This window comes from Eubalaena glacialis, chromosome 8, assembly GCF_028564815.1.
Source record: "Eubalaena glacialis isolate mEubGla1 chromosome 8, mEubGla1.1.hap2.+ XY, whole genome shotgun sequence".
In the NCBI taxonomy this organism is placed as follows: Eukaryota; Metazoa; Chordata; class Mammalia; order Artiodactyla; family Balaenidae; genus Eubalaena; species Eubalaena glacialis.
The window spans coordinates 109,106,796-109,127,290 of NC_083723.1; the positions used below are offsets into that span (position 1 = coordinate 109,106,796).

General features: G+C 36.9%; 1 protein-coding gene across 2 annotated transcripts in view; it reads left to right on the forward strand.

Moving 5' to 3' along the window:
- The window catches only part of EXOC4 (exocyst complex component 4), an 843,793-nt gene that overhangs the window by 78,309 nt on the left and 744,989 nt on the right, over positions 1-20,495 (forward strand). For both annotated transcript variants that reach the window (XM_061198739.1, XM_061198740.1), the window contains one exon: positions 19,458-19,701. In XM_061198739.1, coding sequence (XP_061054722.1) covers positions 19,458-19,701 — 244 coding nt within the window. The remainder of the gene's footprint in view (positions 1-19,457; positions 19,702-20,495) is intronic.

Consider the following 20,495-nt stretch of genomic DNA (forward strand, 5'->3'; position numbering starts at 1 on the left):
GCGAGGGCTTTCTCCAGTTGCGGCGAGCGGGGGCCACTCTTCATCGCGGTGCGTGGGCCTCTCACTGTCGCGGCCTCTCTTGTTGCGGAGCACAGGCTCCAGACACGCAGGCTCAGCAGTCCTGGCGCACGGGCCCAGTTGCTCCGCGGCATGTGGGATCCCCCCAGACCAGGGCTCAAACCTGTGTCCCCCACATTGGCAGGCAGACCCTCAACCACTGTGCCACCAGGGAAGCCCCTACTTGCAATTGGTTTTTAAAGTAGTTATACCAATGTAGAATTCTCCAAGCAGTGCATGAGCTTTTGTTTCTCTACTTCTTGCTGTTAAAATTGGCTTTGTTAGACTTTAATTTTTACAAATTGATTTCTGTAAATGTGACAGGTTTTGTGTTTTTATTTTTTAAATTTTAGATTGCATTTCTCTGGTTTCTAATGGTCTAATGGTTTCTGATGGTCTCTTTTGTGAATTGTCTATTGTTAGCACAGTCTTTTATTATACCATTTCTTTTCTTCCTTAAAATGTAAAAAAGCCAAGGGGATGCTAATAATTTTACTGTGAGTTGCTTGCAGGTATCTCCTAGTTATAGATTATCTTTGTTTTTATTTGTTCTACAAATGTTTTAAATTTAACTACATTAAAATAAAATATATCAGTATTTTTCTTTATAATTTGTATTCCTTCTGTCTTAAGAAATCTTTTCCTACTATGATTTCATGAAAAAGTATTTATCTGTCTTAATATTTTACAGGTCTCTTTGGTCTCTTAAGCTTTTGGATTTGTTTTTACTTATTTTATGAGGAACTGAATTTTTTACACATAGCCATTATTCCAGCATTTACTGGTAGTCCATCCTTCCCCTACTGACTTAAAAAAATTTTTTTAAATAGGCTTTTTGTTTAAAAATAGTTTTCAATTTGTAGAAAACTTACGAAGACAATACACAGTCCCACTGATTTTTTGCACTACTTCTATCGTATTTCTATATATGTGGGTTTTCAGAGTCTTTGTTTCACTTCACTGTTGTCTATCTTTGTACTGAGACCATACTGTTTTGATATTGATAGCTTTATTATTTATTTTGATGACTGACAAGGGAAGTATTCCCATTTTCCTTGTCTTCAAAATTATCTAGGCTATTCTTGGCCATTTACTCTTTTTTTAAAATATATATATATATTTAAAAAAATATTTATTTGGCTGTGCTGGGTCTTAGTTGCGGCACACGGGATCTTTGCGGCATGTGGGATCTTTTTTAGTTATGGCATGCAGGATCTTTCTTAGTCACAAGCTCCTTTAGTTGCGGCATGCGGGTTCTAGTTCCCTGACCAGGGATTGAACCCAGGCCCACTGCATTGGGAGCATGGAGTCTTAACCACTGGACCACAAGGGAAGTCCCTTTGCCCTTTACCCTTGCATATGTATGCAATTTAGAATCAGAATGTTAAGTTCTATTAAAAACTCTGTTGGAATTTTGATTGGAATTTAATTTATATAGTAATTTGAGAGAATTTGTGTCTTTTATTGTCTTCCCATCTATGAACTTCATTTAATTCTTTAGATCCATAAGTATCTTGCTCATCTTTTGTTAGATGTATTCCTAAGTACCTTATATTTTTTGTTGTTATTGAAATGGTATTTTTTTCTGCTATGTTTTGTTTGGTTGTACTTCTGAAAAGTTTGAATTTTTTTTCCTGTTCATCTTTTTTTTCCTAGCAATTTTGCTGAATTTTTTTTTTTAAATTAGAAGAGTATATTTGAAAAATATATTTGTATATCTTCCTGGATTTTGTATGTAAGCAGTTATAATGTCTTAGGTGAGGACAATTTTGTCTTTATTTCTTAAAAATGTAAGTTACTTTTCCCCCCTTCCTTTTCTCTCTGTTAATTTTTCCGTAGCAGGAAAACCTGCAGTACAAAGTTGAATAGCAGAGGCAATAGTGGGTCTTGCCTTTAATGGAAATGCCTCTAAAATGTCACCATTCAGTGTAATGTTTACTCTTCATTTTTGACCAGTTATTTACTCTTACACTGCGTGGGAAGCTATAGATGCTATTTTTTTCTCTTTTGGTACCTACTGTGCTATAGAGATATTTTAAAAAATCTCAACCATCTATTCTTTCTTCTTTCAAATGCAGTACATGTTCCAAGCTATGATTCTTGCCTGAAGCAATTATTAGGTCTTTGGCCAAGTTGTAGTTTTCTTCTGTCATTCTTTATACATTTACTATTTGGAAATTCCTGTGATGAAGAACTACCACTTCTGCATTTATTTATTCATTAATTACATCAGTAAGAATTCATGGATATTTATCTTGTTCTGTGAGTTATAATCAGTTGCCATCATTATTTTGTTGCTTTATTTGTCCCAGATTTGGCCACTGGTAGCTCATTCAGCTTGCTTCCTGTGTCCTTCCAATTTGCCACCATCATTTGTTGGAGACTTCCTTACATTCTGTTAGCTCAAGACATTTCAGGCTCACTTTTACTTTCCCTATCCTAGCCTTGGAATTAACCATTTCTCTAATGAGCTCTGGTTTCTTTTATAAGTGAATGATACCTAGTAACCAAGATCTGTGTTCTAGTTGTGGTCATTGCTACTGATGTGTCATTACTGTAGTCCCTCTTAGATGACAGAACTAGGAAATAAATAAATAAATAAATTCATGTTTGTGTGTGTGTACACTTCTTTTTTATTTATTTGCACAATCCTAGTATACACATAATACAGTCTCAGGATTGCTAACCCATGAAAAACAACTCATGTCCCAGTGAAAATCAGATTTATTAATTTGAGTACAGTATTTGTGTACAGTTCTATTTGCATACAGCAAGGCTTCTGGTACGTGGTCAAAACAGACAAAATTCAAAGTTACTTAGGCTAGTTCTTTTCTTCCCTAATTCATTCAGTATGGTTATTTATTTGTAATACACTTAGATTCATTTCTTACTATTGATATTTGTATTTTATTTGTTTCCCCCCAGATCCTGGTTGATTTCCATTTATTTATTTGGGGGTGGCATATGAAACATTATTATGTTCTAAGTGTCAGAATTATATAAACAGATATGCTGACTTGTCACCTGCCTTTCTCTTTTATCCTATTCCCAAGTCTCCTATTCCTTCTGTTCTGTTTCTACCCATTCTGTATAGTTAATCAATCTCATTAGTTTCTGGTTTATCCTTCTTGTGTTTTTTTGCACAAAAAAGAAGATATATGTATCTTTTCTTCTACCTCTCTTTCTTCCATTAAGGATAGGATACTCTCTTAAACTTTGCTTTTCTTCACTTTATAATATATCCTGGAAATCACTCCACATTAGTTCATAAAGATTTTTTTTTTTACACTTGCATAGTACTCCATTGTGTTGATTTACCATAGTTCAGTTAGTCTCTTATGTATGGATATGTAGGTTGTTTTTAATATTTTGCCATTACAAGCAATGATGCATGACTATGTATTTTCATATTGTTGGAGGTATATCATTAGGGTAACTATCTAGAAGAGGGATAGCTAAGTGAAAAGATAAGCCCATATGTAGTTTTTTAAGGTATTGACAATTCTTCAGAAGAGTTGTACCAGTTTGCATTCCCACTACCAGTGTGTGAGAGTGATTGTTTTCCCCACAGCTTTGCCAACAGAATGTATGGCCATATTTTAAAATTTTTGCCAGTTTGACAGGTGAAAATGGTTATCACAATATTGTGTAATTTGCATTTCTCTAAGAGTTTGAACAATTTTTCTTATATTTAAGATCCATTTTTATAATTTTTTTGTGAATTATCATTACAGTCATCCCTTGGTATCTGCAGGGGATTGGTTCCAGGACCCCCTGAGGACACCAAAATCCTTGGATGATCAAGTTCCTAATATAAAATGAATTTGCATATAACCTATGTACATTCTCTCGTATACTTTAAATCATTTCGAGACTATTTATAATACCTAATATATTGTAAAGGCTATGTAAATAGTTGTAGATACCGTGTAAATCCTATGTAAATAGTTGCCAGCATGCATCTAAATTCAAGTTTTGCTTTTGGGAACTTCTTGGAATTTATTTTCCCCCCAATATTTTCTATCCATGGTTGGTTGAATCTGTGGATGTGGAACTCGCAGATAAGGAGGGCTGACTTGTTCATCTTTTATCCATTTTTAAATTTTATTTTTAATCTATTAATATACGTTAATGCATTTTTAAAAAATTTCTCTATGTAGTTTTGAATTCTGTTTGCTAATATTTTATTTAGGATTTTTGCATGGATGTTCATGAGTAATAATGGCCCATGATTCAAATCGTACTAGATTTTGGTTTCAGTGTAATAATTTGCTTCATAAAAGGAATTAGGACGTTTTTCTTCATTTTCAATGCTCTGGAACAATTGATGGAGCATTGGAATTATCTGGTGTTTGAAGATTTAGGAATTTCCCTGTGGAACCTTTTGGATCTGGTACTTTTTAATATTTTTACTTTCATTCTTTAATAATTTTCGGTTTCATCAATGTAAATTGTTATCTTTAAACATTGTTTCTAGTGGGATCAATTGTAATAATCTGTATTTCTCTAGGAAATGATTAATTTCATTTATTCAGTTTTATTTACATAGAGTATAAAGTATATTTTTATGTTTTTGAAATTTTCTTTGGTTTCCTTTTTGTCATTTATCTTTAATTTGTGCTGTCTCCCTTTTCTTCTTGATCAAAGTAGCTAATGGTTTGTCTATTATGTTAGGTTTTTTTTTCTCCCAAGAAATAACCAGGATTTTGATTTATTGATTAGGTCTATTGTTTCTCTGTCCTCTACCTCATTATTTTCTACTTCTATCTTTATTCTTTCCTTCTTCATGCTTTATTTTGGTTTATTTTTTTCCTGCACGAGAGATTGAAATCATGTATTTTAATTCTTTCATTTTTACTGATAAAATTGTTTAGTGATATGAAGTGTTCTCTCGTTACTGCTTTAAATGTATCCCATAGACTCTTATCATTTACAAAAATTTATTTCAGTTTTCATTTCCCCTTTCATCCAAGTGTTTTCAATAAAAGAATTTTAAATTTAAAGATGAAAAGGTCTTTTGTGTTTGTTTTGTTTTTAATATTTTCTAGCTTTATTGTGTTGAATTCAGTGTTGCTTGTAATATTTCTGCTTTATATAACTTATGACATTTTCTTTGTGACTTAATATATTATCAATTTTTTTTTTTTTAAATATCCCAGGGGTACCTGAGAAGAAGATGCATTTTCTGTTATCAGGTGTAGAGTTTGATATATATTCATGAAATTCACCTTATTTAATTATGTTGTTTAGGTCTATCTCCATTCTTATTTTTAGTGTTTTTCTTCTATGTCTGTTTCCATCACCTATAGTTTTTGTTTAAAAACAGTGATTTCTGTTTTTTGGTATAGGAATAGTCATGAGTGTTGTAGTTTCGTTGTGAATTGTGCCTTTTGGCATTAGAAAATGCCTTTCATTGCCATGGTTAATGCTTTTTGACTGGCATACTGTTCATTCTATATTTTTAGCCTTTCTAAATTAGCTTTAATATGTGTACAGCATATATAGTTTGGCCTTGCTTTGTAAGCCAAATTGAAAATTTTTTTTTAATAGATGAGTTGAATCCATTGATATATATTGATATGACTGATGTCTTCTCTCTCAACTGTATCATAGTATTTTGTAAATATGTGTATTATGTATGCTATGTTTTTTTCTCTCTGAGATGTGTGTTCTTTGCTCTTTAACTTATGCAGAATTTTTTTGTTTAGGACAGTTTTTATCCCCTGGTGGTTGTCTTTTAATGTATACCTTTAAAAAATGCTCTTAGCCTTTTTTTTTTGTTAAACCTTTACTCTCAGATTTCTCTATTTTTATTGGTTATCCTTTAATTCCCATCTATTGCCTAGATAACAGACAATAACCTCACTCTATTTTCCTCTTTCTCTCTCTAATGCCATTTTTTTAGTTGCATACTTTTACTTTTTTCACAACATACTACTTTTGCTTAGTTGTCTTCCACACTTTTGTTTTTGTATTAAATCTACATTTAAATATTCTAAATGTTCTTCATTAGACTTTTTGTTGAAGTTTCCTAGTCATCTCTTGATTGGATGAAGTTCATTACCTAAAAAATTCCTCAAGAAGTGGTCATGGGTGCAGAGTTCCTTTATTTGAAAACTTTTTTTTTTTCCTTTCCCTGTAGCCTTGATACTTAAAGGACAACTTGGGGATATGAATTCTTTGGTTTACACTTTCAATTATTGAATTATTTTTACAAAATGCTATTTTATTGTTGTTTTCCTTTGAGAGCTTTAGAAAAATTCTGATGTCTAATTTTTTTTTCCCCTGTAAGTTCCTTGATTCGGTAGGCCTTAAGGATTTTTTAATCTTAGGAACTTAATAGTTTTAGTAGGCTATGTCTTGAAGTTTTGATTTTTTTTTTTTTTTTGGCGTTAATTTTCCAAGATACCCAATGGGCTATTGTTTCATTTTGTACATTCGTTATTTTTTTAATTTTTCCTAAGTTTTCTTGGTTTACAATTTTAAGTGTTCTGTTGTTTGCTTTCCCTCTTTATCACTGTTATTTTTTCTTCTCCTGTCTTCCATTTCTACTACTTTGTCTTCTGTCTTTTCATTTCTTCTTCTTCTTTTTTTTTTTATGTCCGCTTTATCCTCTACTTTGGTTCCCTGCATTTCCTCAGTATCCTTTATAAATTATTCATTTCAGTTTATTCTGCCATAGGTATTTTGTATTTTATTCTTCATATCTGAGATAATTTTGTCTTTTTCTTCCATTTCTTTCCTGAGTTTGGTAAGTTTTCTTTTCACACTTTGCTTTTGATTGTCCATGTCTGTCATAATTTTTGGATTTTTGACTCAAGGTGGCTTTTCATATTCCCAAATTCTTGTTTGAGTATATTAATTCCACCTGGAGTGTCATTTTCTAGTTTTCTTGTCCTTCATGGTTGTTCTATTGGATGAAATTTTCCTCTGTTGATGTGTGTTGGGTTTTTTTTTTTTTTTCTTTTGGTAGTACTCTAATGAGAATGTGTTCATTGTTTTTTCTGTTTATTTTTATGATATTGGGGTGTTTTGTAGGATTCCTAGCTCATTGGCTCCCTCTTCTGTTATTATAGCAAATTCCAGATACTTCAGCTGACTTTTTGTTTTGGCAGAGGGGGAAGCTTGTTTGTTCTCTGAATTTTGACTCTCCTGTTTCTCTTTTTGCTTCTTTCTCCCTTCATCATCCAATAGCCAAAGGGGATTTATCTCTTCCTTTCTGTCTTATTTCTCTCTCAGGGGCTGTGTATTTTCAAACACTGCTCTTTCAAATTGTGTCTGCTTTTAAGTCCCTATAGTCCATGCTGTGATCTGCTTGGATACTTTTTTAGTGTTTTGAAACTTAGGGTGGACTTTGTCTTTCTAAAACTGATGGTTTTAGATCAATCTTAGGCTCATCACTAACTCCCTTGTAATTAATCTCTTCATCATAGTTTTTCACAGTCTGCCTTTGCTTATAACAAAGCCTTGTGGCAAAGCAGGGGTGGGGCAGGAGCATGAGATATTATTTCCTGGGATTAGGTGGGGTTTTTTTTCTTATTTTTATTTACAGTTATTTTGAATTTGGGGCAATTTCTATCTTTAGGTTATCCCGAAGGCATAGTTTTTATGAGTTTTATTCTTCTTGTTGTTCTATGTTGGTTTCGGAGGAAATGTTGAGAAATGGGGATCTAAGCCACCACCCTTGTCTTCAGCAATCCTGGAGTTCCTAAAGCTAGAATTTTTAAAAATACATTTTTTTACTTTTGGGAGTTTGTCTTGATGTCATATTATCTCATTAATAGGGACAATTCTATTGATAATGTTATCTCCACTTTACAGATGAAGAAATTGAGGTCCAGCAAGATTTAATAACTTGAGAGACATCCCACAACTAGAAAGTGGTAGACATGATAATTAAATCTAAAGTGATGCCGAGTTCTTGTTCTTTCTACATACTATCTCCCTGGGCAATTGAACTTACAAACTCATACATTAACAACTACCACAGTCTAGTACATTTTAGGGAATATTAATATAAACTGTCAATTTATTCATCTGTTCCTTGTCTTTTATCCTGTGTCCCTGTTATATTTCTAGTAGCCTCTTCTCTATTGGTTGCTACTCCTTGACCTACAAAGGTGCATCCTCCTTGCTCTAGGTGATACAATGCACATTAAGTATTGTCCCAAGGAAAATTGATTCAATAGATGTTAGTTTTGTTTGTTTTTATCCTAATAGAGAATTCCACTCTACATTCTCCCCAATCAAACATGCCGTCATTTCCCCCTTAGTCCAGTTTCACTATGGAAGGATCAGTGTACATTCATTGTGTTTTCAAAACTCACTGCAGTGTGAGGTTCCATCCCGCTGAATTGAAACTATCCCTGTGCTGAGGCTGTAAAATCTCCTAGCTCAATGTAAATGATCGCCCCACGTAGCAGCTGGCAACAGTTTTTGGCAGTCTCCTTTCAGGAGTGGGGTGTAATTTAATCTACACCTTAGGGGTGCTTAGTTGACATTTGAAGTACCTTAATCAAGAATGCATACTCTAGGGGTAGTTAGTTAACATTTGAAAGCCCCTAATCAAGATTCTATACTCCAGAGGCAACCAGTGCATCAGATACTGCTCTCTCAATCTGCACCAGTGGGTGTGTTAATTAGAATAAAAGATGTTAGAGGTAATTTTTCATTGGTGAACGGAATGGTATTTAAGATAAGTAGTTGACCAAGTCCCTCCACTGGGATGTAAATGGAGGATAAGGATTTGATGAGGCCAGTAGCCTACCACTGTAGGTCTAGAGCTTGTTTGGCCCTGTGCTTGCAGCCTTTGATGGAGGATTTTGTCAGCTCACCTGGGCAGTAGAGCATGTTAAGTCTCTATAACCCTACGTGGGCCAAATCCTGCTTGACTCTGCCTGCTTCTCCACCCAGAGCTCATTGCACACACACTCTGGCTCGACTTGTTTGCATTTCTTGTCCACAGACATGTTATTCTCAATTTTGAGCCCACTATTTCTTTTTAATTTCTTAATTTATATTTTATGTATAATTGTGTTTTGAGCAGATTGGATATCTCAAGTATGAATTTACAGTGCCATTTTGATCAGAAGCATAAGAATTATTTTTAAGTGGTAACTTTCTTATTTTCTACTTGAGAATACTGACAGTGTTCTGAGGCCAGGCTCCCATCTGTGGGGGCAGCATTGTGAATGTGTAATTCTCTGGATATTTTGTGGTCTAATTAAGCTTGGTAATTTTTTGAAGGTTCTTTCTTACATTGAATTCTGTTCAATAGTGGCAGACAGTTCTCCTCTTAAATAAGGATAATGTTTTTGAACACAACATGTAAATAAAGTTCTATAGATTGAAATCATTTATATGAACTTTACATAATTTATATCCTGTGCATAGTGTAAGGAGTGACGTCTATAGGAGTTTATAGTAAACACTACTATTATCTCTTATACTTTAATCGACATGTAAAAATATAAATGATAAATGAAATAAAATAGCATATTTAATGAAAATTTAAGTGTATTACCAGGGCCCTTATCTTCTGCAGTGTGATGACATATGTGTATAGGCATGGCATGTGTTACTGATCTTCTTACCAAACATACTGAGAAAAGAAAGCAGCCAGGGACTAGTCTGGATTGCTTTCCATATTCACTGGGAAACAAAAAAGTAGTTTTCTTTTATAAGATACTTAGCTGCATAAATGGATTATTCACCTTGCTTATCTGTTATGAAATGGGCTTTTATAATATAGGTATACATAATTAACTATAAGCCTTGCAACTAGAGATATCCAGAGTTAAACCCTAGATAATGGAATCAGGGAATTACAGAGCTTGAAAAGACCTTAGATAACATCTACTTAATCCTTTCATGACTACCAAAGTGTCCTAGTTAAACCCTCCTTCCATGATTCCACATGGACATGATTTATATCCACTTAGGCATATATGTCTGTACAGATATATACTGATCTGTCTGCCTTATCTGTCTGATCTGTCTGTTTATCTGTCTAGGAATATGTGTGTGTGTATAAAAGAAACAATTGGGACCAATAGCATTTTAGTAGAAATAATTGATTAAAGAACATCAGCGTCTTAACAGTGCTAACCGTTAACATTTAGCACTGTCCTGTCAGTGAAAATCTTCAAAACCCAGTTGAAGAAATCGTCACTTGATAAGGTCCTCAGCAAAAATAAAAAGAGAATTGGGAGCGACTTCCCTGGTCGCGCAGTGGTTAAGAATCCGCCTGCCAATGCAGGGGACATAGGTTAGAGCTCTGGTCTGAGGAGATCCTACATGCCGTAGAGCAACTAAGCCCGTGCGCCACAACTAGTGAGCCTGCGCTCTAAAGCCTGCGTGCCACAGCTACTGAAGCCTGCGTGCCTAGAGCCTGTGCTCCGCAGCAAGAGAAGCCACCACAATGAGAAGCCCATGCACTGCAATGAAGAGTAGTCCCCACTCGCTGCAACTAGAGAAAGCCTGGGCGCAGCAAAGAAAACCCAAGGCAGTGAAAATAAATAAATAAACAAACTTATTTAAAAAAATAAGAGAATTGGGAAAGGAAGTAAAGTATTTATAATTTTAAAGTGTTCTAAAACCTACACATTGAGTACATAGTATAACAATAGAGATACATACAAGAGAATGATTTGGGGTTTATTAGTTTGGAAAGATGTATATTTTGTGCTAATGGTGGTGTGAGGCCTTACTGAATTTCAGCTAAATTATTTTTATACAAGGCTTTTTCCTTAAAGCACCAATAGTTCTATCTGACCTCACAGGCTTTTTGTGGTTATCAGACTAGTCTTCATGGTTGACTATATTCTTCTTTTCTTAAACATCCTTATTGGAGTATAATTGCTTTACAGTGTTGTGTTAGTTTCTGCTGTATAACAGTGAATCACCTATACATATACATATATTCCAATATCCCCTCCCTCTTGGGTCTCCCTCCCACCCTCCCTATCCCACCCCTCTAGATGGTGATAAAGCACCTAGCTGATCGCCATGTGCTATGTGGCTGCTCTCCACTAGCTGTCTGGTTTTTTTTTTGTTTTTTAAAAAATTTATTTATTCATTTATTTATTTTTATTTTTGGCTATATTGGGTCTTCGTTTCTGTGTGAAGGCTTTCTCTAGTTGCGGCAAGCGGGGGCCACTCTTCATCGCGGTGCGCGGGCCTCTCACTATCGCGGCCTCTCTTGTTGCGGAGCACAGGCTCCAGACGCGCAGGCTCAGTAGTTGTGGCTCATGGGCCTAGTTGCTCCGTGGCATGTGGGATCTTCCCAGACCAGGGCTCGAACCTGTGTCCCCTGCATTGGCAGGCAGATTCTCAACCACTGCGCCACCAGGGAAGCCCTAGCTATCTGTCTTACATTTGGTAGTGTATATATGTCAGTGCCACTCTCTCAGGTCGTCCCAGCTTCCCCTTCCCCTTCCCCATGTCCTCAAGTCCATTCTCTACGTCTGCGTCTTTATTCCTGGCCTGCCCCTAGGTTCTTCAGAACCATTTTTGTTTTTTTTTTTTTTTTTAGATTCCATATATGTGTTAGCATACAGTATTTGTTTTTCTCTTTCTAACTTACTTCACTTTGTATGACAGACTCTAGGGCCATCCACCTCACTACAAATAACTCAATTTCATTTCTTTTTATGGCTGAGTAATATTCCATTGTGTATATGTGCCATGTCTTCTTTATCTATTCATTTGTTGATGGGCATTTAGGTTGCTTCCATGTCCTGGCTATTGTAAATAGTGCTGCAATGAACGTTGTAGTACATGATGCTTTCTGAATTATGGTTTTCTCAGGGTATATGCCCAGTAGTGGGATTGCTGGGTCATATGGTAGTTCTATTTTTAGTTTTTTAAGGAACCTCCATACTGTTCTCCATAGTGGCTGTATCAATTTTTATTCCCACCCACAGTGTTTGAGGGTTCCCTTATCTCCACACCCTCTCCAGCACTTACAGTTTGTAGATTTTTTGATGATGGCCATTCAGTCCGGTGTGAGGTGATACCTCATTGTAGTTTTGATTTGCATTTCTCCAATGATTAGTGATGTTGAGCATCCTTTTGTGTGTGTTGGCAATCTGTATATCTTCTTTGGAGAAATGTCTATTTAGGTCTTCTGCCCATTTTTTGATTGGGTTCTTTGTTTTTTTGATATTGAGCTGCATGAGCTGCTTGTATATTTTGGAGATTAATCCTTTGTCCGTTTGCTTCATTTGCAAATATTTTCTCCCATTCTGAGGGTTGTCTTTTCATCTTGTTTATGGTTTCATTTGCTGTGCAGAAGCTTTTAAGTTTCATTAGGTCGCATTTGTTTATTTTTGTTTTTATTTCCATTTCTCTAGGAGTTGGGTCAAAAAGGATCTTGCTGTGATTTATGTCATAGAGTGTTCTGCCTATGTTTTCCTCTAAGAATTTTATAGTTTCTGGCCTTACACTTAGGTCTTTAATCCATTTTTTTTTTTTTTTTTTTTTAAGCAAGCAGTCTTTATTTATTTTTTTCCTTCACAGCCCCTCTTTTTTTTTTTTTCCACACACACACACTGTATTTTATTTTTACAAGAGATAAATAGACTGACACCAAGCATTGTACATGGATGACCACAACAAAAGCAACAATGATTGCAATTACCAAACACGAAACACACTCATACTATGTCATAATATTGACATTCAGTCTGGTAATCCTCCACTGTAACAGCTCCTTTACTTTGCAGTGAAAATTGATTTGTATATTCTTTGCCTCTGAGTCCTTGTGGGATTTTTTTTTTTTTTTAATTCAAACAGAAAGTCACAAAAATTATACTCATCCTCATCAGTTCACTCAGTCCCATGTAATTAATTTTATTTTCATCTTGATCTTTTGTTAGCACTTTTATGAGTTCATCAGTTTTTCATTAGAGTTCTGAAAATGCTTATTCATTCAGTTCAGCAGTACAGTCAGTTACCAGAAAACTGTACTTGTCAGAGTCTTTTCCATGAATTTCTTGAAGAGGAAACCCTTTTATAGGAACATATTTGCAAAAGCATCAGAGTACACCCAGAACTGTCTGTAAATGACAAAAGACTTAAAAATGACCATGGTTAAAGATTTGATGAAAGTTCATAATAATGCAGTTGACAAGAAAATTAGTTATTTCTGAGATATACATTTTAAAGTAATAACTAGGATTATGACTTATAACATTATGCCAGAACATATAAGATTTTTAGAAATTTCATGTAATGTCTGAAACATTTATATTAACATATTTCCATACAAATAACCCAATGAAAGTTTAGTATTAGTTGTTTTGTTTGTTTGTTTGTTTTTTACTGCAGGTTCTTATTAGTCATCAGTTTTATACACATCAGTGTATACATGTCAATCCCAATCGCCCAATTCAGCACAACACCATCCCCCCGCCCCCCGCAGTTTTCCCCCCTTGGTGTCCATACGTTTGTTCTCTACATCTGTGTCTCAACTTCTGCCCTGCAAACCGGTTCATCTGTACCATTTTTCTAGGTTCCACATACATGCGTTAATATACGATATTTGTTTTTCTCTTTCTGACTTACTTCACTCTGTATGACAGTCTCTAGATACATCCACGTCTCAACAAATGACTCAATTTCGTTCCTTTTTATGGCTGAGTAATATTCCATTGTATATATGTACCACAACTTCTTTATCCATTCGTCTGTCTATGGGCATTTAGGTTGCTTCCATGACCTGGCTATTGTAAATAGTGCTGCAATGAACATTCGGGTGCATGTGTCTTTTTGAATTATGGTTTTCTCTGGGTATATGCCCAGTAGTAGGATTGCTGGGTCATATGGTAATTCTATTTTTAGGTTTTTAAGGAACCTCCATACTGTTCTCTATAGTGGCTGTATCAATTCACATTCCCACCAACAGTGCAAGAGGGTTCCCTTTTCTCCACACCCTCTCCAGCATTTGTTGTTTGTAGATTTTCTGATGATGCCCATTCTAACTCGTGTGAGGTGGTCCTGTAATTGATATCTAGTCTCATAGCTTTGTGGTCGGAAAAGATAGTTCATACGATTTCAATTTTCTTAAATTTACCAAGGCTTGATTTGTGACCCAAGATATGATCTATCCTGGAGAATGTTCCATGTGTACTTGAGAAGAAAGTGTGTTCTGTTGTTTTTGGATGGAATGTCCTATAAATATCAATTAAGTCCATCTTGTTTAATGTGTCATTTAAAGCTTGTGTTTCCTTATTTATTTACATTTTGGATGATCTGTCCATTGGTGAAAGTGGGGTGTTAAAGTCCCCTGCTATTATTGTGTTACTGTCGATTTCCCCTTTTATGGCTGTTAGCATTTGCCTCGTGTATTGAGGTGCTCCTATGTTGGGTGCATAAATATTTTGCAGTTGTTATATCTTCTTCTTGGATTGATGCCTTGATCATTATGTAGTGTCCTTCTTTGTCTCTTGTAGTAGTCTTTATTTTAAAGTCTATTTTGTTTGATATGAGAATTGCTACTCCAGCTTTCTTTTGATTTCCATTTGCATGGAATATCTTTTTCCATCCCATCACTTTCAGTCTGTCTGTGTCCCTAGGTCTAAAGTGGGTTTCTTGTAGACAGCATATATACAGGTCTTGTTTTTGTATCCATTCAGCCAGTCTGTGTGTTTTGGTTGGAGCATTTAATCCACTTACACTTAAGGTAATTATAGATATGTATGTTCCCATTACCATTTTCTTAATTGTTTTGGGTTTGTTTTTGTAGATCTTTTCCTTCTCTTGTGTTTCCTGCCTAGAACAGTTCCTTTAGCATTTGTTGTAAAGCTGGTTTGGTGGCGCTGAATTCTCTTAGCTTTTGCTTGTCTGTAAGGGTTTTAATTTCTCTGTCGAATCTGAATGAGATCCTTGCTGGGTAGAGTAATCTTGGTTGTAGGTTTTGCCCTTTCATCACTTTAAATATATCCTGCCACTCCCTTCTGGCTTGCAGAGTTTCTGCTGAAAGATCAGCTGTTAGCCTTCTGGGGATTCCCTTGTATGTTATTTGTTGTTTTCCCTTGCTGCTTTGAATATTTTTTCTTTGTATTTAATTTTTGATAGTTTGATTAATATGTGTCTTGGTGTGTTTCTCCTTGGATTTATCCTGTATGGGACTCTGTGCTTCCTGGACTTGATTGACTATTTCCTTTCCCATATTAGGGAAGTTTTCAACTATAATCCCTTCAAATATTTTCTCAGTCCCTTTTTTTTTCTCTTCTCCTTCTGGGACCCCTATAATTCGAATGTTGGTGCGTTTAAAATCCCAGAGGTCTCTGAGACTGTACTCAATTCTTTTCATTCTTTTTTCTTTATTCTGCTCTGCGTTAGTTATTTCCACTATTTTATCTTCCAGGTCACTTATCCGTACTTCTACCTCAGTTATTCTGCTGTTGATTCCTTCTAGAGAATTTTAAATTTCTTTTATTGTGTTGTTCATCATTGTTTGCTCTTTAGTTCTTCTAGGTCCTTGTTAAATGGTTCTTGTATTTTCTCCATTCTAGTTCCAAGATCTTGGATCATTTTTACTGTCATTACTTTGAATTCTTATTCAGGTAGGATGCCTATTTCCTCTTCATTTGTTTGGTCTTGGTTGGCTTTTACCTTCCTCCGTCATCTGCTGTATGTTTTCCTGTCTTCTCATTTTGCTTAACTTACTGTGTTTGGGGTCTCCTTTTCGCAGGCTGCAGGTTTACTTCCCATTTTTTGGTGTCTGCCTCCGTGGATAAGGTTGGTTCAGTGGGTTGTGTAGGCTTCTTGGTGGAGGGGACTGGTGCCTGTGTTCTGGTGGATGAGGCTGGATCTTGTCTTTCTGGTGGGCACGACCACGTCAGGTGCTGTGTTTTGGGGTGTCTGTGAACTTATTATGATTTTAGGCAGCCTGTCTGCTAATGGGTGGGTTTGTGTTCCTGTCTTGCTAGTTGTTTGGCATGGGGTGTCCAGCATTGTAGCTTGCTGGTCGTTGAGTGGAGATGGATCTTAGCATTGAGACGGAGATCTTTGGGAGAGCTCTCCCGTATTGATATTACATGGAACCGGGAGGTCTCTGGTGGTCCAGTGTCCTGAACTCGGCTCTCCCACCTCAGAGGCTTAGGCCTGACACCCCGCTGGAGCACGAAGACCCTGTCAGCCACACAGCTCAGAGGAAAAGGGAGAAAAAAAGGAAAGATAGGAAAAAATAAAATAAATTAAGTTATTAAAATAAAAAAAATAAAAAAATATTATTAAAATAAAAAAGTTAGAAAAGTAATAAAAAATAGAGCAACCAAACTAATAAACAAATCTACCAATGATAACGAGTGCTAAATACTATACTAAGTTAAGCATAAAAATCAGAAACCAGTCAGTCGCATACAGCAAACCCCAAGCCTACAGTTGCTTCTGAAGTCCACTTCCTCAATTTTGGGATGATTTGTTGTCTATTCAGGTATTCCACAGATGCAAGGTATGTCAAGTTGATCGTGGTAATGTAATCCGCTCCTCCTGAGGCTGCTGGGAGAGATTTCCCTTTCTCTTCTTTGTTCGCACAGCTCCTGGGGTTCAGCTTTGGATTTGGCCCTGCCTCTGCATGTAGGTCACCCTCTGGCATGTGTTCTTCGCCCAGACAGGAGGGGGTTAAAGGAGCGGCTGTCTTGGGGGCTCTTGCTCACTCAGGCCAGGGGGAGGGAGGGGTACGGAATGCGGGGCGAGCCTGCAGCGTCAGAGCCCAGCATGACATTGCAAAGGCCTGAGCTGCGCCATGTGTTCTACTGTGGAAGTTGTCCCTGGATCATGGGACCCTGGCAGTGGCGGGCTGCACAGGCTTCCGGGAGGGGAGGTGTGGATAGTGACCTGTGCTTGCATGCAGGCTTCTTGGTGGCTGCAGTAGCAGCCTTAGTGTTTCATGCCCATCTCTGGTGTGCGCTCTGATACCTGTGGCTTGAGCCCATCTCTGAAGTTCGTTTAGGTGGTGCTCTGAATGCCCTCTCTTCGCCTACCCCGCAACAATGGTGTCTTGACTCCTAGGCACTTCCAGACTTTTTCCCGGGCTCCCTCCTGGTTAGCTGTGGCGCACTAGCCCCCTTCAGGCTGTGTTCACACAGCCAACCCCAGTCTTCTCCCTGGGATCTGAACTCCGAAGCCCGAGCCTCAGCTCTATATTATTTTTTTAAATTGCCTTTTAATTTTCAGCTGGTGTAAGTGAAATAGATAATATAAATTAATTAATACTGGCTCTGTTCAGTGTTTATGCTCTAGGAGATTTTGGGAGACAAACAGGAAGATAAGGTTGTAAACAAATGTGCCATTTGGGGCTGTGATATTTTATTTTTCATACCTTGCTTATTTGTTATTTTTAAATAAGCTATCATATTAGTGTGCATATAAGTAGCTGTACGCCACTTAATCTAGGGGCTTATTGATTTCAACTACATGTACCTCATTACCCAAGCACTGTTGCAGCAGGTGCCTGAGATGTTGAGGTGGCCCTTTGCATGTGTCCTGTCTGTGATTCATATGTGCTCTTTTGTGAAGATCATTTTTGTCCCAGCTTAATTTCTATTACTTTCTTGCCTGCCTAAAGCTCTGATTATAGTTGTGTTTCATTTTCCCCCTCTGCCATGCTGAATTTAGATGGCTCCCTGGCTGCTAAGTACTTTGCTGCTGTTGAGGTTGGTTTTGCAGCATAGAGTGATTCCATGGCCTGAGGTGTCTAGCTCTTCATGTGTGAAACAAAACTAGTAACTAAAATGTCTGTTATTGGAATGTCACGTCTGGAAATATCGATGACTTTTTTCGACTTGCCTTCAGAATTGTCATGTCAGTTTAGAGGCTTTAAGCCTTCTTGGTTCTTTGCCCAGTTTGCTACTATTAAGATATTTAAAATTAAATTTGGTATCATCATATGCCCTCTTCACTGTGAAGGAAACCATATGGATTTGGTCATTCTCTGTGTGCTTCTCTCTTGTGGGTTTCAGGGGTCTAGTGAGTTGGAGTAAGGCAGCAGAATTATGCATAAATCTGTAGAGGACTTATTCACTTAAGAACAAATTTGTGTAAGTAATTATATCATGGGTGTCATTAAATGAACATTAAATGTTCGTACTTAAGTGCATTTCATGAGTTGCGAGCAAAAAAGAGATTGAGAATAGCCTACATGTTATCTGAAGCAGAGGTTTCAGAGACTTTATACAGTGGTTAGAAGGACTTATTGCATGTACTGGGATATTTTCATTCTTCCTTAAGTAAGTAGATTTCAAAACACTCCAGTGGTGTTAAACAACTTGGAGTGGTTTGTGTAGTATAGTTGAGCTTGAATCTACTAAAGAATGTATATGTTCTTTCAGGATATCACATTTTAGAAACCTTTCAGTTGTTTAGAGGAGTGGAGGAGAGGGGAGGATGGGGATAGCTTTGTTAGGGTCCATCTTCAGGCTTGTATTCACTTTTGCTTTTGTCTATCTTAATCCAGCCATTTGTAAAATGAGAGAATTATTTGGGGGCCAGAGGTTTTCAACCTGTAGTTCTTTTGGTAGTTGTGGAAACCCCTGAAGTCATATGAGAAGTTTTGTGTATATACATGTTAGTTTGAGGGAAAGGCCTGTGGTTTTCAGTAGGTGACGGAAGTCTCGGATCCAAGTCCTGCCCTCTCCCCAACTCCCGCAGGGGTTAAGAACCACGGTTAGAAGCTGTTTCTTTCATTCCGAAACCAGATGGTTTGGATGAAAGCTGTAGTCTAAACGTCTGCAGAGAATTTTGACATATAATACTACTCAGAAAACTTCCATGGTTTAGCAAGACCTGTCTTCAATAGATAATGATGTTTTGGTGGACATGTTTTTAAAGAAAAATAGAACGTTGTTCTTTGGTATTTATGAAATACTCTTCATTACTCTTTTCCTCAGTCTTGTCTCACTTGTACATATTATTTTTCCTTTCTTTTTCTTCATCTCTCTTATTGGTTATAATTTTAACTTATTTACCTTTTCTTTTCCACACGTATGTATAATGTCTTTTTATCAAGCTACTTATCTTTAATAAATAGGAATTTTAGACTATGGTCTGGCTCTTTGGAATTCTCCTGCAGCACGAAGTATGGCATTTTATAAACAGTGAATGTTAATAAATGACTCATTGTAGAAGTGGTAGTCTATGGAAAAATTTCTGTGGAGATTTGCTTACTTTTAATTGCTTCTCTCTCTTATTAATTGACGGGTATAATATGAGGAACATAACTGTTTTTTTGTATATGTGTGATTCTTAGATAGTTACTGTGTAAGTATAATTTAATTTCAAATTTAATTGAAAAACCTCTCTGATTCCTTTAAGGGAATGGTTGCATTTTTTTAGACCCATTCTGTTTTTCTATTTGGTGATAGAATCTGTGGCTATTTATTAATTTTTTACAGTGAAGGAGATAAACCTTCAGGACATCAAGGAGGATTTGGAGTTGGATCCAGAGGAGAACAGCACCCTTTTTATGGGCATCCTCATCAAGGGGCTGGCCAAACTGAAGAAGATCCCAGAGACAGTTAAGGCGATCAAAGAACGCTTGGAGCAGGAGCTGAAGCAAATTGTGAAGAGGTCTACAACCCAGGTGGCTGACAGTGGTTATCAGAGGGGAGAGAACCTCACAGCTGAGAACCAACCAAGGTAGGTGGGGGTGTGGTTTGTGTGTGTGTGTTTTTTTTTTTTTTTTTGGCTGCGTTGGGACTTCACTGCTGCGTGCAGGCTTTCTCTAGTTTAGGCGAGCAGAGGCTGCTCTTTGTTGCAGTGCACGGGCTTCTCATTGCGGTGGCTTCTGTTGTTGTGGAGTGTGGGGTCTAGGCATGTGGGCTCAGTAGTTGCATCCCATGGACCCTAGAGTGCACGGGCTTCAGTAGTTGTGGCACGTGGGCTCAGTAGTTGTGGCGTGTGGGCTCAGTAGTTGCGGCATGCTGGGCTCTAAGGCACGTGGGCTTCAGTAGTTGTGGTGTGCGGGCTCAGTAGTTGTGGTGCACGGGCTTAGTTGCTCCGCGGATGTGGGATCTTCCCGGACCAGGGATCCAACCTGTGTCCCCTGCGTTGGCAGGCGGATTCTTAACCACTGTGCCACCAGGGAAGTCCCATGGTTTGTGTTTTTGATAATTGTATTTACTGTACCTTTTCTAGGGTGGGTGGGGTAAGTAAATATCTTAGGTTGATGTTGTTTCTTGAACTTTGTATACTATGGCCCATACAAACTCAGATTGGTGAAAACAGCTTGAAGAGGCATAGTTCAGCTGGTTTTTGAGGTAGTTGAGAAGTTTTAAAGCATGTTGTCCATACTCAAATGAAAGAATGTAGCAATTATTGAATATTTCTTAAGCACTTAACTATATTCAAGGCAACTTATGTATATTATTTAATTCTCACTACAACTTTTTGAGCTGATTACTTAGTATCCACATTTTATAGTTAAGGAAACT